The 19,672-nt window shown below is 44.8% G+C and overlaps 1 protein-coding gene across 4 annotated transcripts; it reads left to right on the top strand.

Moving 5' to 3' along the window:
* The first annotated feature begins 2,055 nt into the window (after positions 1-2,055).
* On the top strand, positions 2,056-19,082 carry ATF1 (activating transcription factor 1). 4 transcript variants are annotated; one of them, XM_086768837.1, is made up of 8 exons: positions 2,056-2,287; positions 7,810-7,926; positions 9,901-10,029; positions 11,887-11,987; positions 13,461-13,591; positions 14,489-14,668; positions 15,579-15,738; positions 16,083-19,082. In XM_086768837.1, exons 2-8 carry the CDS (start codon positions 7,816-7,818, stop codon positions 16,225-16,227), a joined length of 957 nt encoding a protein of 318 aa, XP_086624963.1. In that variant the 5' UTR covers positions 2,056-2,287; positions 7,810-7,815; the 3' UTR covers positions 16,228-19,082. The 4 variants fall into 4 exon arrangements, with proteins under 4 accessions (XP_086624963.1, XP_086624965.1, XP_086624964.1 ...); XM_086768839.1 differs by having other exon boundaries at positions 2,057-2,287; positions 7,810-7,882; XM_086768838.1 differs by lacking the exon at positions 2,056-2,287 and adding an exon at positions 6,515-6,806.
* The last annotated feature ends 590 nt before the right edge of the window (positions 19,083-19,672 follow it).

Genomic DNA, 19,672 nt, shown 5'->3' on the forward strand with positions numbered 1-19,672 from the left:
CCGAAAGTTTGGGGGTTTGCTTTTGGGTTTGGGCTGTTTGTGAGTTGTTTGGGTATTTTTTTTCTCTTTAAGGAAACAAAAAAGGAGAACTTGTAAGTATTTTTGCAAATACTTTATGCCACTTGTACACAGAAATGCGTGCGAGCTGGAGCTGCGAAGAGCCGAGCTCCCTGCGCTGCCGGGGCTGGACGGAGTTGTCTCGTACCCGCAGCAGCAGGGTTTGCTTTTCAAAGTGGATTGCAACTGAGCTCACTCGCCGAGGATGAGCTAGACGCAGTTTTAAGCATGACCTACCTGTATTTAAGATTTTAGTGTAGAATTAAATATTCTTTATTCAGTTTCTGGTTAGGATTCGGGATTGTAATGTTTCGTTTTGAACTGGAATTCAGTGAGAGATTCAGAGACTCTCAAACTTCCCGAGGAGCTGCGAGGGGTTTGTCCTCTGGAGGGCTGGGGCAGCTGGGTAAGGCTTTGTGTGAGCTGGCGAAATAGAAACTGTGGTGGCATTTGCGATTTCACACTGGATAACCTCTGCTGTCCAAAACTAACCATGGAATTTTATGGAGATTTATTTTAAATGTTCATCGATGTTAAGATACGGTTTAGTACCAGTGAGGATGAAATTAATATTATGATCTGACACCAGCCGCTGTCTCTGCGGGTACCTGTTAACGGTTGTGTGGTTCTGGTTTAGAATTTACTTGGACATATTATTTCCTACAAATGGTAAGTAGCAATTTACTGTGGTTTGTTTTTTAAAACATTTCATTTTCAGTAAATCTTTCTTGTATTTTAAAATTTACTTTAAAAAACCAAAACACCCAACTAACTACCTTTGAATTGTTATATTAACTGAGTAAATTCAAATAGCCAGCCAATCTTTCCTTTCCATAAATACATTTAGAATGGAGCGATCAGATTTCCCAGGTGTCTGAAGATTCTTGGTGTAGTTGTCACAGCTTCAGCCCCGGCACATTCTCTGGCACTGTCACGTACTGTATAGTGTGAGCTAACGCTAATTGTGTAGGCAAAACTTTGCATAATTCACAGGAAGAGAAACCTGGGAACGCTGAAGCTTTTCAGCCGTAGCTGTGGAAGGTATTGTCAGGGGAATAGAAAGCATACTCAGGATTTATTGCAAATAAATGATTCATCTGCTGCCGTCGATTAGTTTGCCTTTACGGAGATGAAGGGCTTGGTAATCCACGTCAGAACGAGGGCGACTTCAGGAAAGTCAACCTAAAAGAAAACAAAGTTGAAAACTGCAAACAAAATAATGTTAATGTAAGTTCTATGTAGCAGCCAAAAAAAAAAAAAAAAAGAGTATGTTCCACTGAAGCTGTAATTTACCCCTTTCTGGTGTCTTCCAGAGTTTGTGTCAGGACACCAGGAGCTGCCACAACTCACGGGAGAGGTTTGTGTTTTACAGTGAGTGTTCCATTTCCCCGCTGGTGCTGGGAGAGCAGCCACCGGGCAGGGGGCCGTCACCGCCACACTGGGCTGCTGCTCCCACCCTTCGTGAACTTTTTAATTCAGAGAAAAACACACTCCGTCCTCCCCCGCCCGCCCGGGAGGAACTGTGGCCAACGTCCTCCCCCCTTCCTCTACGTGTTTGACCTTTGTTAAGTCGAAAGCCGTCACTGGGCAATGCCTGAAATTCCTTTTCAGGAATACAGCTGTTGTAAGGATTAAAAATAAAAGCAAAGCAGCTGGAGATGACGGACCAGCCCTCTTCCCCCTTCGCCGGAAGGCCGCAACGGGCCTCTCGCGGGGGTGAAAGCCACCCCGCTGCGCTTTCGTTCCTGTTGGGCGCTGTATTTTACGCGTAGCTGTGCGCGGCCGTGTCCCGGCGGAGGACAAAGGCAAACGCCGTGTTTTCCGTAGCGGCGAGCGCTCCCCGGGCCCGGGCAGCCCGGGCTGAGCCAGGCCTGCGCGCCCGGTGCCGGGCGGGCCGCCGGAGGCGCCCTCCCGCGCGGGGTGCGGCAGCGGCGCTCTGTCGCCGCCTCTCTATGGTCCCCTGCTCAGAAACCGCCGGGGAGAGGCGGCGCCGCAGCGGCCGCTCTAGCCCCCGCCCCCGCGGCTCCGCGCTGCGGGAACTCTATGGTGGGGATTTCTAGGCGAGGCCTCCGCGGGGACTCTATGGTCGCAGCCCGCCCACCCCGAGCGTCCCGCGCGGGCCCGCCGTGTTTACGATGCCGCCGGCGCCGGTTTCCTGAGGCGGGGACGGGCGCGGCGGCGGCTCCTCTCCCCACGCGCGGCCAGCGGCGGGGCCTGGCGGGCCTCTGAGGTAAGAGCGGGCGCCGCCGCGGCGCGGGCGGGCGGGGGAGGCCGCCCCCTCCCCTCGGCTCGCCCGCCCCTTCCCCCCCGCCCCCGCCGGGCCCGGAGCGGCCGCCCCCGCCGGCCGCGGGCCTAGGCCAGGCCCGGCCAGGCCGCGCCGCTCCCCTCCCCTCCGCGCCCGGCGCCGTCCCTCCCCGCCGCCCGCTCTCCTCCGGGCCGCGAGGGAATGGCCGGGTCCCGCCACAGGCCGGGCACCGGGCCGCTGCTCGCCCCTTCCCGCTGCGGACGATCCGCGGGGAGTCCCCGCCCCGGCCAGGTGCGCCGGGCCCGCGGCGCCGCGCTCGCCGTGCGGCCTGGGGCGGCTCGCCCCGCGCCGGGAGAGGCGGCCGCCGGGCCCGCGGCCCTGCTCCGCCCCGGGTGCTGGTTCCTTGCCCCCCGCCCCGAGCCTCGGGGCAGGGTCGGCGGCGCGGAGGAGCCCCCTGGGCCGGGGCGGGTGGGGAACGGGGACCCCCGGGCCCCGGCGCGGAGCTCCCGGGTGGCGGCTTCGGCCCTGTTTGACGGGGCCGTGAATAGAGGGGCAGCGGTGGTCTCCTGTCCCACACCCTTGAGATGGAGCAATAAAAAATGAGCGATTATCCCTTGATGGCAGTAATTCCCTTTTTTCCATGAATTTTGACTGAGCGTGAGCCGTGACTTTGAACACTCAAGGCGATGAGTGTGGGGTTGATTCAGGGCAGAGGGATGCGAATTGTTTGTAGATGATCTGACTGATATTTTCCTCACAAATATCAAGATCCCGTCTGTCTGTACAGCACAGGCACTTTTAGACTGCAGGTTTGATTTCCGAAGCTGCTCGCCCTGGGGATGCTCACGGAACTGAACTTCACTGTAGAAGGCTGGGGCGTAGGGCGAGTGGAAGAAAACGCCTGTGGAAAGTACTCCCGGAGTTTTAAGGAGTATTCGAGTGTGCGTTTGTAGAATGGGATCCAAAACTGGAACTGGGTACATTGACTCAGGTCTCCTCGCTTGCTTTCTGGCATGAACTGGTAGGATGTGCTGTCCTTTGCCTCTGTCTTTCACTGATTCCTGGAAAAAAAAACGGAGTTCTGTCAGTCTTCTGGATGAAAAAAAACTTTCCCCAAGTGTCTTAATTGCAGAATGAAGTAAATGATATTTTAACTGCTGTAGCTTGTGAAGGCAGCTCGTTTAAAGACATTAAAGAATCCAAAATTTCACCAGATTACTTGAGTATAATTTCACCACGGTTTAAATTGCTTTCTGTAATTTGATTTACAGTCAGTACTGGCCTCCTGTTACTTAGTATTTGAGAAAAAATGATCTGTCCGGTATTCTTTAATTTCTGACTTTATAAAGTCTTTAAAAAAAAATCAGTCGCCTCTTACGAGATGTCAGGACTGAAATACTCGTTCAGCCTTTCCTCTGCTGCATTTCAAAGGGCAAAACAGAACTTGGTTTCTTTGGCGCGCTCGCGCTCCAGCTCACTTCTCTTTGCCTTAACATACAGCTTTTATGTTCCATTACCTTATTCTTTGCCTTCTGATTATACTTTGAAGCTTCATCTGAGACTGGGAACTGAGGATTTTAGTCGTTTTGATGGGAATTTAACTACGGACAGTCGCTGTCCCAGATAATCTGCACTGTAAACAGACAGAAAGTGGTGAGGACAAGAGCGGTACGCTTCATGGGACGCTGAGGTAAAGAGTGATTCAAAGTACAATCTTGTTCCGATAAAACCACGCGCTACTGCGCAGGTGCAGTACGTCTGCAGGTGGACCGTCTCTTCAGCGTTGTGGGATATTTTTCATCAGGGGTAGTGAAAGTTGTGGGAGTGGGTTTTTCTTGTTGATCTATTTGTTCTTTGGAAGTTGATGCTCCTCAGCCATTTAGGGGTTTTTAGTGGTTCTTGAGTGGTGGTTCAGACGAAGGAACATGGTATGAGGAGGGTGTGGATGGACTTTGGGGTGATAAACTTGCTCCCAGTGAAATGCAGTGTTCCTATTCCTGTTTAAAATGAAGATATGTTTGAGACTCAAATTCCCGTTCGACGTGAGATGAGTTTCTTTGGAGAGAGCCGATTCTCAGGTTTGAAGTCCTTCAAAACTTCATAATGTTGCTATTGCAGAATCCTTTCTTTCAAATTAAATTACTTTTGAGAGATAGCTGTGTGGCGGCAGTGTTTTTATTCTGAAAAGCATCATCCTTACCTATCTGATTATTAAAAAATTGTTTTCATACAGATTGGAAACAATAATTGTTTTCTGGCTACTAACCCACTGAGCGTTGCTTTTATGAATTCCCTCCGTCAGTACTCTGCGACGTGTAAAACTCTTCCTTCACCCCAAAACTACACAGCTGGCTTCAGCTAAATGTATATTCTGTGTTGGAAGTAGTTTTAAGTGGCGTAAAAAGCTGAGACCTTGATGTATTTTCCATCTTTGGTGCTTCTTTTCAAAGCTTGAGAACTCGCAGGTTGAGGTTTTTCGTTGGAACTGTCTTTCTGAAAGCTGGTAGATGGTAATCGCTGTGTCGGGTGTTCACAGAAGGCCATTCCAGTGTAAAATTTGTGTTCCTCCAGCTAAATAAGTGGTTTTAACAAGACGGGCATGTGAGTCTTGTTGTGTGACAGTCCTGTAAGACCAGATAGCGCATTGCACGGCCTTTATCCAGTGGAGGATGTTCAGGTGCAGTAGTAATTTTTGTCTTGTTAAAATTGCTTCCTGCATCCTTTTGTATTAATATTATTTTACTAAGATTGCTTGATGTTGGATGAATATTTACTACAGAGCAAGCAGAGATGAAATACAAATCCAGGCTGGGCGGGGAATGGATGGAGAGCAGCCCTGAGGAGAGGGACTTGGGGGTGCTGGTGCACGAGAAGCTCAACGTGAGCCGGCAATGAGCCCTTGGGGCCCAGAAGGCCAACGGCAGTGTGGGCAGCAGGGCGAGGGAGGGGATTCTGCCCCTCTGCTCCGCTCTGGTGAGACCCCCCTGCAGCGCTGCATCCAGCTCTGGAGCCCCCAGCATCAGAAGGACGTGGGGCTGGTGGAGAGGGTCCAGAGGAGGCCACGCAGATGCTCAGGGGCTGGAGCAGCTCTGCTGTGAGGCCAGGCTGAGAGAGCTGGGGCTGTTCAGCCTGGAGAAGAGGAGGCTCCGGGGAGAGCTGAGAGCGGCTCCCAGTGCCCAAAGGGGGCTGCAGGAAAGGTGGGGAGAGACTCTTCAGCAGGGCCTGCTGGGACAGGACGAGGGGGGATGGTTTTAAACTGGGAGACAGGAGATTCAGACTGGATATAAGGAATTTTTTATGCTGAGGGTGGTGGAGCACTGTCCCAGGTCACCCAGAGAGGTGGTGGATGCCCCATCCCTGGAAACATCCCAGGCCAGGTTGTCCGGGGCTCTGAGCGACCTGATCCGGTTGGAGATGTCCCTGCCCAGGGCAGGGGGTTGGAACGAGATGATCTTTAAGGTCCCTTCCAACCCAAACCATTCTGTGAAGTAAACTTGAAAAATCATATTTGTAATGGGAAATGCGTTATCTTTTATTTCCATAAGACTTCACACCTTTGAGAGAAAGATCAGCAAAAATCTTTGTGCTTTCTCCCCGATCTGTTTATTTTGGGTGGTTTTATATCTGGCGGTTTCATTGTTTCTTGCAGTCTATTTTGGTGCTGTTGTGAGTTGTTCACGGGACAGTAAGCCAGAGAAAAACAGTAAAAGAGAGAGGAGGAGATGGAATGTGGTTTAGCACTACAGAAATGAATTGGGTATTTCTGTAGCACTGGAAATTTATTTTAATTTTTGCTGTTCACTGGATTTCAGTTTGACAGTGCCCTGTTTACTTGTGACACTTGGTATGTCTCCCTTTGCAGAGGGACAAAACGTAGATTTTCCTTTATAAAAAATCCCAGCAGTGCGTTAGAGGGTGTATAAGCGGTGCAACTTTATACATGCTTGACTTTAATTCTACTCTTCATTTTTCATAGCTTCAAGATACTTAAATTACTTTAGTTCTCAATTTTAAAAAAAGCTAACACAGTCTTTCCGACTTTCAAGCGAGCTCTGCAGCAGCAGCAGCAACTGAAAAGCCAAAAAGCTGTTGGAACTGCGCTGCGCCGCTCCTGCAGCGGGCTGGTTTCTTGCGGGCACGAGCAGGGTCCAGTTCACGCTCCGGACGATGCGGAGGACAGAGCACTCTTGCGTTAGCAGCAGCAGCGACGCGATAGCCTCAGCAAAGGCCGTCGGGATGGTTTTGATGAGCTGAGGGTTTCCTTTCCTTTCCTGAAGCCTTAATTGTGCCGCTCCAGCTGAGCCTGTCGAGGAACTGGTTTGCGTTTACAGCCATGAGTACGCTGGGAAGCTGTGTTACACGCTGGAGGACGTCTGCTCCATGCTGTGGAGGCTTCACGCATCACGCAGCCATGGATTTTCTCTCCACAAAGTCTTGTTGGAGGAGTTCTGCAGCGCGACTCCTCCAATGAGTAAGGATTGCAAAACCAGGTTCTGCTCTTGGTGTACGTTGACTTTTCACCCTCTAAGTGTACGTCAGGCTGCAAGAGCTGTGGTTTGTCTCAGTAGGGAAAAATCAATGACTCACATTTCCACAGAAAGAAATGTAATTTCCAGTCTCATAGCAACTGTCCTTTCAACAGTTTCAAACCTTCTGTGACAAAATGTTTAACACTCACCCATCATCTTTTAATGCTCTGGGCTGGTCCGCCCACACACCCCACCTAGCAGCATGCATTTCTACACCACCGAAGCCCCCGGAATTGGCAGGGGGATGCTGCCAGGGCCTGCTGAACAGTTAAATATAAAATCTTCGAGATGTGAGAAGTGTTACTGCCTGTCTTATACAGAGACTGAGTGACTCTTGCAGGGTTTTGAAATCGAAACTGTGTTCTCTCTACTGTGATTTGGAATTCCTGCGTTGTTTGTATACACCTTCGGATGTTTTAAAATAGGTTTGGCTGGTAACTTGGGTAAATTTTTTTTTTTTAAAGTATCTTACTTAAAGCAAGATATTCTTTAGTATAAATGCCTTATCTTGGTTTTCTTCCTAGATCTCATGACTTGACTTTGCTTATTTGTATGAAAAACCCAGGAAATTCAGTAAATACATTTGACAGTAAGCAGTACAGTTCAGCACCGGGTAGGTCTGAGCCGCCGCTGACAGCCGGTTGAACTGCAGGGGCTGCCGGGGCGAAACGGAATTGTCTCCCGTCCCGGGACGGGGCTGCGTGCCGCTCTGGGCTCAGGCGGCAGTGCGGCTGCTGCTGCGCCGTGCCCCTCTTGTCCTCGTGAGGAGGCATAACGACGCTTGGGGTATCGTAGGGGAAGCGACAAAAAACACTAAACCTTTATAGGAAGTGACATTGAAGGACAAAGAACTAATTAAACACGTCCAATTAAGACTAAAAGCATGATGCACTGAGATTCTGTATCAGTGGAAGCTGGGCACCCGTCTGCTGTGCACATTCGTCATTAACTGAATTTAACTCATGACTTTTCTTGCAGCTGATTATGGAAGAGGTGCACAAGAGCAGCAGCAACAGTTCAGTGACGCCTGCCCAGACGTCAGCTGTACAAGGTACAACACTACAGGCAGCTCAGCTCTCTCATATTGCTCAACAGGTAAAGCCTGGCCCGAATCTCGGCAAACGTTTCAGGGAGCTAAGAGCCATTTTTTCTGTGCTACGAACTATATTAATTCTTCAGTTTTAGAAACACACAGAGAAGAAAAAACAAAAGAAGGTTGAGAAAAATATACTTGTCTGTTGACGGATGACACAAAATCGATAAAATGCCTTGTGTTCAAAAGACCCAAATTAGTTTTTGTGCGTGTACAATGCGAAAATGCAGCCCAGCATTTTTGTTAGGTTGTACGTCCTTTGAAATCATCGTCGACCTGACACACAGGAGCTGCTTAGTAATTAATTGAGGGCCTGATCTTCTTCTTTTTTTTTTTTTTTTTTTTTTTTTTTTCAGAAAAAGCATTTACAGCTCCTTTTGTAGTAATGGCAATCCTGGGTGCTCAGCACCAGGGAAACACTTGGATTTTGGCCCCACACAAATACATTTAATGTAATAAATCATGTGAAGTTGGAAATTTGACATACTTGCTCCAAGGTAGCATTGCTTTCAAAGCCTTAACCTGAATTCCTCATGATTCAAAGTCCTGCATCCGAAAGATCGTCTCTTTCTAGGCAAAGTCCGCTCCCGCAGCCCCGTAGCTGTCCTGTGGAACAGCAGAGTTTGGCAGCTCGTCCGCGGTTTGTCCTATGGAGGCGATACAGATTCTGGTGCAAAATTGAGATAACTGCACGAGGCAAAGACAGGACAGAATACCAGCAGGCATCTGCTGGCTCTTCGCAGGCTGATCATCTGATCTGTTTTTATCAAGCTGCCAACGTAACTTCGTATTATGATGTGCAATGTGAAAGTAGTATTAAATGAAAACTGCTGGATGAGTTTAAATGATCCCTTCATCTTTTCATATAGTCCAGATTAATAAAAGTAGTGAAGAAATTTGGTGGGAAAACTGGTTATTTACTTATGCGTTACATGTGTAACTTAAATCAGTGTTTAAGTGCAAAGGCTCGTGCAAGTTCAGTATCAAAACTACAAATCTGCTAGACTGTAAAAAGTGTTTTCTATAGGGGTAGCACTAGTAATTAACTTTTTACAAGTTAAACCTAGATTTCAGCTACAACAGTTATTGAAATTGATAGTTTTAAAACATGAAAGAACAGATCCTGTAATTTTTTTTTTTTTTTATAAATCTGTTCTTTGTTCTTCCTTGTCCACAGCTTGCACACCTTGTCTCCTTTAGTTTCCTTTTACTTTCCTTTAGTTACAGCCCTTGTGCCTTGAACTTTCGAAGTAGATTGGCTGGCTTTTGCTGTACTTAACTCTTGTGATTTCTTCTCTGTGAAATCTTTGAACCATAGCCTCGTACCATGCTTAAAAAAATCCAAGAACACCAAATATGTACGTTATTCATGGCACCTTCTGCACTCCTTGAGTGTCGTCTGAGCTCTCCTGAGCCCTCAGTCTTGTTCCATTTGTCTCATTTCATCTTGATTTGGATTTTAGGGTCTTAAACTCCTCTTTACTTTAGTGCAAATTAAGGCTACTTATTAGGCACTTTTAGCTCTACTTATCTAAGTCCAATACTCTCTTAAAATGGAATAAAAACGTTAAAAAATAAAGTGCCACAAATGTGGGGTTTATCTGTGCCTGTGGATGGAGTTACACGAAAGCAGTCGTGCTCAGGTGGTCTCAGTGCTGTGATTCTGAAGAAGTCCGCTTCGTTGCGGTTCGTTTAGAACTGCTTGTGTTTAAGGTGCAGCATTTGAATCTTTTGTACGTGATGCTGCATATTTGATTTTCCCCCTAATGTGAGGCAAGTAAGTAACTTTCAGCCTTTCTCATGCGCAGATACGTATCTCAAAAATGTACATGTTTAAAGGACACCTTCTGTGGCTTCATTAGGCTTAAAAAAGTTTCTGCTGATGCATGTTCTCCGCTATTTTTCCTACACGCATGTACACTTTCTGAATACTGTGGAACAAACGCTTTTGTTAATGATTCTTTGATTTGTTGTAGATGTCTCTACGAGGTCCTGCTCCCCTGACAGTTGTTCAGCTTCCTGGAGAACAAGTCCAAGTCCAGGGAGTCATTCAGACAGCTCAGTCCTCTTCTGTAATCCACTCACCCCAGGTGCAAACCGTGCAGGTAACAATGTCTGTTAAACAACAAGAATCCTGTGTCATGTACGTGCGAAGACGTGTAAAGGCTTGTCTGGCTCCGCTCACTCTGCCACAGCGCAGCCTTTCTGGCCCTGTTGTACGAGCTAGCGAGCAATGCAGCGACAGTGTTTTGGGGATACATCGTCCTTAATGTTATTTAGGCTTGAAATTATTTCTAGTGCTAAAGGCGCCTTTGGAGTTGAAATTAAACTCTTTGATGTTGCCTCCCTTTATGAAAAAAAACCAAAACAAAGCCAAACCACAACTCTTTAGTTGGTGCTCTTAACAGACATGCAGTCAGTGTGGTTTAGTCCCGAATAAGGAGAGTGTGGAATAACCCAACGAAGAAAAACGTGGTTGGAAAAGGCAGACCTGAGTGATGGCGGATGAACTGTTGATTGCTCACCTCATGTCCTCTGTAACTCCGTTTCTGTGGTCCCGAAGTATTCTGCTTGTGTGTCTTACTCATTTGCCATGTGATTTTTGTACAAGCCACTTCAGAGAGGTGCCTTGGGGAGCTTGCAGTGGAGTCTGTTCCGACTGCGTTCAGTTCCTGGTGGCAGGGAGCCCGCGGGGCAGCACGGCACTGGAGTTACGCTGTGAAGTAGCTGCGCTAGGCAGCCGAGTGCCTGGGAGAACTGTGCTAAACTGCATTCATGTGCCACTGGTCCTTTGAACCGTGCTTCATACGACATTGAATTGATAAACAGGGAAAAGTAAACCTGTAACGCATTTTCAGGCATCATTGTTCCTATGACATCAGGTAATGGACGAGAAAACACATTTCTCTTTTCTGAAAACACTCAAGCATCTGCTGTAGTAGATTGTCCTTACCTGAGCCTCCTCTAATCCCTTTCCTGTCACTGTGCTCTAGTTGCAGGGTCCCCGCTGACTGTATTCTTTCTTTTTCTTTTTTTTTTTCCTCTATGATTTATCACCATTGTGGCCTTTTTGCTCAAAGGGGGGAAAAAAAAGTAATACATGAGCAGCTTTTTAAAAATGTTGATAGTAGGTTGCTCTTTTTGTCTCTGTAGCAGCAGTAAAGTGAGAAAGGCTTTTCCCAGAGCTGCAGGCATTCTTCTTGACTTTTTGTTGCTGGCACACAGATAAGTACAAGTAAATGTTTTGTTAGCTTGGAGCATCAGAGAACTGGAGAGAACTTGCCAACTGGATGAGGACACAGTGGAATAAAGAGAAAATGATAGATAATACTTTGCATATCTACGTCCTGAGACGCTACTGCCTTAAATATTCCTTTCATTTGACTCTGAAGTTCTGACCTACAAAATACGCCGCTCTTCTGTCTGCATAAAAGATTTCAAGTATTTTATGTGTTTGTCGCTGTACATAACTGTTGTTGCTGTTTCCTTTCCCACCACCTCCTTAGACAAATTTATGTCTGGGAGCGGCTCACCTCTTCAGCCCGCATCGGCTATTCAGATAGTTAGGCTTGTAAGGTTTTTGCGAAAATAATCAGCCATTTGTATTTCTTCACACTGCTGTTTTAAAATTTTGGGATTGATTAATCCCGCTAGAACCACTAGCAGACCTTTTTCGTCTTTTAATGTGATAAAGAGTTTGGGAGAATCTCTTGAGCTTTCCTGTTTTGGGGGGGAGGTGTCTGTTTCATTATGACCTCACTGTGCAACAGTCTTCGATAATTGCTAGAAATAGTAGATAGCACTGAAATAGGAAATCCACCGTTGTTTTTTCTTTCTCTTTCTAATTAACTGCATTTCTGTAGTTTTCATGCAGCTTTGGCTTATATATAATTAAAGTGTGTCATCTCTTCTGGATGTTTCTTCTGAAGTGTTCTGGTTAACCACGTGGAATCTGGTTTTAGGTATCTTCTTTGTCTGAGAGTGAAGATTCTCAGGATTCATCAGACAGCATAGGCTCTTCACAGAAAGCTCGAGGCATCTTAGCTCGTCGTCCGTCTTACCGGTAAGTACTGTAGGTCATATGGTTTGTATTTTGATTTGAAAGCAAAATAGCGACTTCTTTCAGTAGCTTCCTATATTCTGTCAGCCTCAGAGTTGTTTTCTTTCTCTTGAAACGTGCATTGGATCCGTTCAGACAGTAAACATTTTGAAGGTGCCATGTTAGCTGTCATTTGCTACAAGGAAACTTTGACTTAATTAACTGGAGATCAGCTTCAACGTGATGTGCTATAGGGAAAATTGCTTTTCAGCTGTAATTGTGCTCAGTTTTATTATTTTACTGAAATGAGGAGTCTGGTCAAATGCCACATCCTAGCTTTTCAAATAATAAATTTGTTAGAAACTTAACACAAAATTTACTATTTTTTACAATAATGTTCTGAAAATTGTAAAAAACAGTTTATGAACCCACCTGATACTCCTGACAGTGAGTACTGCTCCCACTTCTGCCACTGCTTTTCACTTTTTAAAATGTTTTATCCACTTGTAGTACTTTTTGACGGCTTTACCACATCTTGAATTAGGTAGCAGAGCAAATAAGTTAGGAGAGATTTTATTATGTTGTATGCAGTCAAAAATGGTGGTGGGCAAGAGCAATTCTGAACCTTCAGTTAGAGTAGGCAGGACAGGAAAACACGGGCTTCTGTGGGAGAACTGTTCAGCCGTGCGGGTTTGAGATCAGGAGTTGTCAGTTCTGCTTTTCTCTTCATGCCGGTAACTGCCGCTAATTCATCTTTTGGCCTGGGGTAAGGTGCATAAAAATTCACGCTTCCAGTGGTGGCTCTTTTAAATAGAGAGTCTCTTTTCACAGGATATCGTTACGTAGGACACGGGTTGTTTGAGAAGCTGCGCAAGAGCTAAGTTAAATGCAGAAAATAAATGTAAAGTCTTACTCTGCACTGAAAGAGCAAAAGATCGAATTGTGAAACTTTTCTACAGTAATCTACTGCTTTTAGGTTTATGCTGACACCAGACAGAGGAAACTAGTTTTAATTGCACGTACAAAGGCTATTCTTGAGAGAATTAGAGGATCGAGTTTTAAATCGGAAAAATCTCTTAACAAACCAGTTATTTGTGCCTGGAAAATGTTTATGGAGGGAACTCCGATGCAGCTTTGACTGAAATGAAATGTTGTGGTTGCGGTGCTAGTTTTCAGCACACTGTTTTTCTGGACATTACCGAAATCTGCTGGAAATGGTGCAGGTTTTCATTGCAGGCTTGCCAGCCCAAACATCTAAGGCTTTTAGGTATGATAATGATTGAGAATCCGGAATTTGTGTTGATACAAATATTTTATAAATCGGTAGCTGACTTGAATTGCTCTTAGCTCGTAAAATTACTCAAATATTTAACTAAAAAGCTAAACTATATAAACTGCAGAAATGTAATTACAGAAAGAGTCTGAGGCAGTCACCTCGTACAAAATTTTGTTAATTCAAAACGCTGTTTTATATTTTTAATATTTTTTTTTAAATAGAAAAATTTTGAAAGATCTTTCTTCTGAAGATACACGCGATAGAAAAGGAGATGATGAGAGTCCTGGTGTCTCCACTGTCACGTCTATGTCTGTTCCCACGCCTATCTACCAGACGAGCACTGGACAGTACAGTACGTTACACAGAATATCTGCCTAACTGGACACATTTTTATTCAGCTTCCCTCAAAATACAGATTTTCTTTTTGTTGTTGTTTGTGTCAAACCCCTCTGAGGGTTTGATTATTTATCTCACAGTTAATAAAGTTAGTACTGTTATTACATGGGAAGAGGCTGGTATCGAAAGACTCCAGATAAACTCAATGCTTCGTTGTCTTAATTTTTGCGTATTAAGACAAGACATTCAAAAGATGTTGTTAGGAAGTTCATAGCAGTCTTCTAGTGTTAGATTTAGTCCAAAATGTAAGATCAGTGAAGATACCATTATATATATGATAGGGCCACACCAAAAGGTGTTCCTGTGATACCAGGGAGGTAGCAAAAAAAGAAAAAAAAAAAACAGATTATTTCTTCCTTTTGTTTTATCACCTGGTATTCATTGTGCTTGTGAACCAGAAAGCAAGCTGCTCTGGCACCCGGAGCACCTCCTCCCCATCCCTGTTCTCTGCGCTGGGTGTTCGTACTCCTGTTCCTCGCTTCCCCCTGCCCCTCGCTCCTTTGCCTCTCTGGATTTTCCCCTTTCTTAACTCCGTTTCCACAGAGGAGCCACCAGCTGTGGCCTGCGTGGGTCCGTGTGGGGCTGGCACCTGGCACGGGGGCAGTCCCAGACCTCTCCTCACAGAGGCCACCCCTGCGGCTTCCCCCACTACCCGCACCTCCCCACTTCCACCCAGTACGTTTAGTCAGAACCCAGCAGCAAGATAGTTGAAAGTGATGGCAGAAAAAAGCCTTTCAAAGCTGGCAGTGTTTTCCAGCAGTGGGAGCAGATGTACAGCCTACAGATTTACCTTTATCTGTATTTTATAATGTACAGCTACAAGTATTGTTGTGCGTGTTCCTTTTTCTTGAAGTTGCCATTGCTGCAAACGGATTACAGCTGGCCAGCCCTGGCCCAGATGGCGTGCAAGGTCTGCAGACACTAACGATGACAAATGCTGGTGGTGCTCAGCCTGGGACAACAATCCTGCAGTATGCACAAACGTCCGACGGTCAACAGATACTCGTACCCAGCAACCAGGTGGTGGTGCAGAGTGAGTACGCCTTCTGGAAACGGTCAGAAATACCCAAATCATAGAATCACAGAATGGTTTGGGTTGGAAGGGACCTTCAAAGCCCACCCAGTCCAACCCCCCTGCAAGGAGCAGGGACATCCCCGACTGGATCAGGTGGCTCAGAGCCTCATCCAGCCTGGCCTTGAACGTTTCCAGGGATGGGGCATCCACCACCTCTCTGGGCAACCTGTTCCAGTGCTCTACAACTCGCATTGTAAAAAATTTTTTCCTAATTTCTAATCTAAATCTACCCCCCACTATTTTAAAACCATTACTCCCTGTCCTATCGCAACAGGCCCTGCTGAACAGCCTCTCCCCACCTTTCCTGCAGCCCTCTCGAGGTACTGGAAGACCGCTCTAAGGTCTCCCCGGAGCCTCCTCTTCTCCAGGCTGAACAGCCCCAGCTCTCCCAGCCTGTCCTCACAGGAGAGGTGCTCCAGCCCTTTTATCATCTTCGTGGCCTCCTCTGGACCTTCTCCAACTGGTCCATGTCCTTCTTGTGCTGGGGGCTCCAGAACTGGACACAGTACTCCAGGTGGGGTCTCACCAGGGCAGAGTAGAGGGGCAGAATCCCCTCCCTCGACTTGCTGCCCACGCTGCCGTTGGCCTTCTGGGCCGCAAGGGCTCATTGCCGGCTCACGTTGAGCTTCTCGTGCACCATCACCCCCAAGTCCCTCTCCTCTGGGCTGCTCTCCATCCCTTCTCCCCCCAGGTGCAGGACCTTGCCCTTGGCCTGGTTGAACTCCATGAGGTTGGCACGGGCCCCCTCTCCAACCTGTCCATGTCCCTCTGGATGGCATCCCTCCCTTCCAGCGTGGAAGCGTAACTTTAGCAAGCGTAACTTTCTAACGCTACCACGTTCTGATGTCTCATGCTATTATCGCAACAGCTGCATCGGGAGACATGCAGACTTACCAGATCCGCACCACCCCAACGACCGCGTCCCTTCCTCAGACTGTGGTGATGACATCTCCTGTCACTCTGACGTCACAGACAAGTAAGACAGATGATCCACAGTTGAAACGAGAAATAAGGCTGATGAAGAACAGGTATGAAAGTGCCCGTGGCTGCTTTGTTAGGTTAACGTGCTGAAATATTATCTCCGACGGATAAATAATGAGCATTGCGAGCTGACTTTACTGATTGTGCCATCAGTGTGGTGTGCTGCATCCAGGGACTGAAACCACTGGAAATTCTGACCAGAACATGCCACGCATCTGTCTCTCTCAGTTTGGAGAAAACAAATTGGTTTTTCCCTGCATTGTGTATCTTTTAGTTTGGTTTGTGCATGACTGCAGTGCCAGCTGTCTCATACTGGTCGGTATTGGAATGTTCACAAACCAGACAAATCTCAAATCTCAAATAAACAATTGTTTCTGCTTGTCTTTTCCAGAGAAGCCGCCCGAGAATGCCGTAGAAAGAAGAAAGAGTATGTTAAATGTCTGGAAAATCGAGTTGCAGTCCTGGAAAATCAGAACAAAACTCTAATTGAAGAGCTAAAAACTTTGAAAGATCTTTACTGTCATAAAAGTGTGTAAGAAAAGAAGGTAAAACTTTTGTGGACTGTTTAAATTTCAGAGGAGAATTTTTTTTTATACTGAATTTTTTAAACTAGATGAAAGGTCAAAAATGAAACTTTTCTACCTAGATTTCACAACTTAAAGACTATATAGATTTTATTTACAACATGTTGGTGACAAAGTACAAAAAGGAAACAAGAAAACCTCACCAAAATTCCTGCTGGCACAACTGGAAACTTTATAAAGTCAAGATTGCATCTACAGTAAAAGGACAGTCATGTTTTACGAGGCAGGCGATTAGGATTTCTTTGAAAATTTCTACAAATACCTCTTGCAATGGAGGCAATATTTGGTTACAGTTAAAATGTGGATGAAGTGGAATCCTTGCCGTAGTTGACATTACTAGTAACATTTATAACCAGTATATGTTTCGACTTCTTACTCTTTTTCAATCCTTACTTTTTCTTTCAGTTATTTGTATGTAAATATTTTTATTTTAACCTGTAAGTTGTTATTTACAGGTGCAGATGATAAAAACGATAATACTTTGCTAGAGGTATAAATTATGTTCACTCTCTCTCAGCTGACAGTTTTAAAAGTTGGGGTTTTTTTTCAATGTTTGCTGTGTTTATCAAATTTGGAAAGGATCTGCAGAAGGCAGTGAGAGGCCTGGTCCTGAAAATGTCTGAGGCACGTGAATAAGTTGTTGACTTTTCTTAAGAGAAATCAACACATCCAATTATTTTAAAGTACAGCGTGGTAGAACGGGTACGGATGAGCAAAAGTTTCTGAAGGATGGTTTCACAGGAGTTTGTTCTTAGTTGCTGGGCATGAGAAACATCTATAATTGAAAACTAAATTGTGTGCTGATTACATATGCAATTAAACATGCATTGCTTTTTCTGTCTGGAGATTCTAGTGTGCTTTGGAACATTTAAACCAAATAGAAGAAGAATGAGAAAATACAAAATGGAAGATGTATACCAAAGGGTTAATGAGGTTCTAATATATGGTTTATATACTGAAAGTAGTGCAAAAATTCCGGACTAATTTTGTAAGGTAGGCGATATTTTGCAAAGTAATCTTTGTAAGAAAATATTCTATTGAAAACAGGTAGATGGTTGGTATATTTTGTAGCTAAATTGTGATCTTTACAAATTCTGAAATTGAGTTTATATACGTATTTTGACAGTTTATATATTTCATTTTAGTAAACAAATGAAATATTTTGTGAACCAGATTTTCAAGCATATATTTTTATGGATAGTACAAAGTCAAATGAAATCCTCTTTGGTGTAGGAGATATTTGAACTAATTTTGTATGTCTAGAGGCAATTTGCAAAAAAAAAAAAAAAAGGATCCTAAAGAGTATTGGGAAAAAAAATTAAAAAAAAAGAGATCAGGGCTTTTTATTCCCCACAGTTGATAATACCTGCACATTAGGTCTGATTGCTATCAGAGATTCTAGTTTGTATTATTTTAATTTGTTTCAGATGAAAATTACATGTTTGACATGATCAGGACTCTTTTGGGTGTGGAGTCTCCATTCTTGGAGATACTCAAAAGCCGTCTGGCCGTGGTCCTGGGCAGCCTGCTCCGGGTGACCCCGCTTGAGCAGGCGCTGGACAGGGTGACCTCCAGAGGTCCCGTCCAGCCTCCACCATTCTGTGATTCTGTGAAATAGAAAAATGTGTATGCAGTGCTTCTTGCATGAAAAATAAATACACTATTTTCCATAGTTAAGATTGAATCCTGCTTCCAGTTATGTCAGCGGGAATTGCACTATGGACTATGCTATTTAAAAGGTGTTAGAGCTACGTGTGTGTGTTGTGCTAGCTCAGATCGGAATGAAATTAAACGATGTACTCACTCCCTAGATGTGTAATGCTTATCATATGGTCAGTCAGTATTTTTTTCTTTTGCTCATTTTTTAATTAATGGACTTCTTAGCAAGCAGAGCTCTTTGCAAACGGTATGAGAAAGACTGCATTCCACAATCACATTGTTAGTAGGCTATAAAAACTTTTTTTTTTTCTGAAGTTTCTAAGGATACGATAGTTCTGGACATGATCCGCAATATGTTTCCTTTAGGCCGAACTGGAGTACACATTTGTGTTCGCGATCGTGTCAAAAAGGAGTGCTTGTTTTGCACATCAGAAATAATGAGTAAGGTTGAGAAAGTCATTACATCAGGGAACTGCTCCAAAAGAAGTGTTTGGGGCCTCCTATTTCTGTTGGTGGAATTTCAGGAAAAACGAACGCTTGGGAATGTGCGTAGCACCTCAGAGGACTGGACCTGTTCGCTCTGTCTGCCATCAGGTGTGCGTACGCTACTTGGCATATGTTTCAGAGGGTTTGACCTGCAGTACTGAAACTCATTTGGTAACTCCTCTGTATGGTATTTTGATCCTCACTGTGTGCTGTTGTTCCTTTACCTTCTTTTGTAATACGGAATAATAATTTAAAAAGCTATCAAGTGTTAAGACTGTAAAAAAATGGTGGCCAATTCTTTTCTGTATTCAGCAAGTGAAACAAATGTAGTGCTGCCAGACATAACGTTAGTAAATTTTTATCCTCTTAAAATAGTGTTTTGGAAAGAGCAGCTTATTTTTCTTCATGGAAATATTAAACAGTAACATGAGTTTGCTCTTAAGTAATCACTTATCATGAAGTACTTATTTTGGATTTACTTCAAAATCTAGATTGTAAGAGAATAAAATCTATATCCTGAGAGTAAGAGATATAGTACCTAATACTGTTCTGCTGGTTATTTCCAAACAAAAGTACCTGCTTTATATGAATTGTAAATATTTGTCAAAACAATTAGATGGTTGCAAATTTTGACCTTGGTAAATAAAGTCGCCAAAATATAATTCTGATGTTCCCTATTTATTTTTAATTAACGTAGTCCTGCAGTGGTTCTGACCAAATGCGTGTACATTGTGTGGTATCAGGTCTTTTTCAGTGGCCAAGAATAAGGATTTAGTCTATGAAACAGCACCCAGACATCCTTTCAGCAGTCAGAGTACCGAGTTTTTTGTGCATAAATGTTAGTCATCACTAAAAATAATTAGTGGGGAATACCTTTTCTCTTTCTGCAGGTTTTTTTTTTTTCCTTTTCAGTAAGCTGAGCCACTGTTAACTAAACACACTTGGTGCTCTGCTAGTGTTCACCCGGCAGAGGGAGTATCTCTGCCACCTACACAACCGTGGTAGTTACGAAGTAGTACCTAAGCTTCCAATAGCTGGAAAAGCATAGGTAGAGGGGAGGAAAAAAGTCTTTCAGCTGGTAACATTTCTATATTCAAATTCACTGTGAGGGTCAAGGGTGTTACCGTTTCCTCTACTGTTAGTATGGATATCAAAAGGAAGAAAACAAAAAAAGATAATACAATTGCAAACATGACTTCTAAAAAATAAATGTATGTCTTTTGGCTCTTTATTCTGAAACAGGAGTTAGGTC

This window comes from Chlamydotis macqueenii, chromosome 29, assembly GCF_036417535.1.
Source record: "Chlamydotis macqueenii isolate bChlMac1 chromosome 29, bChlMac1.mat, whole genome shotgun sequence".
NCBI lineage: Eukaryota > Metazoa > Chordata > Aves > Otidiformes > Otididae > Chlamydotis > Chlamydotis macqueenii.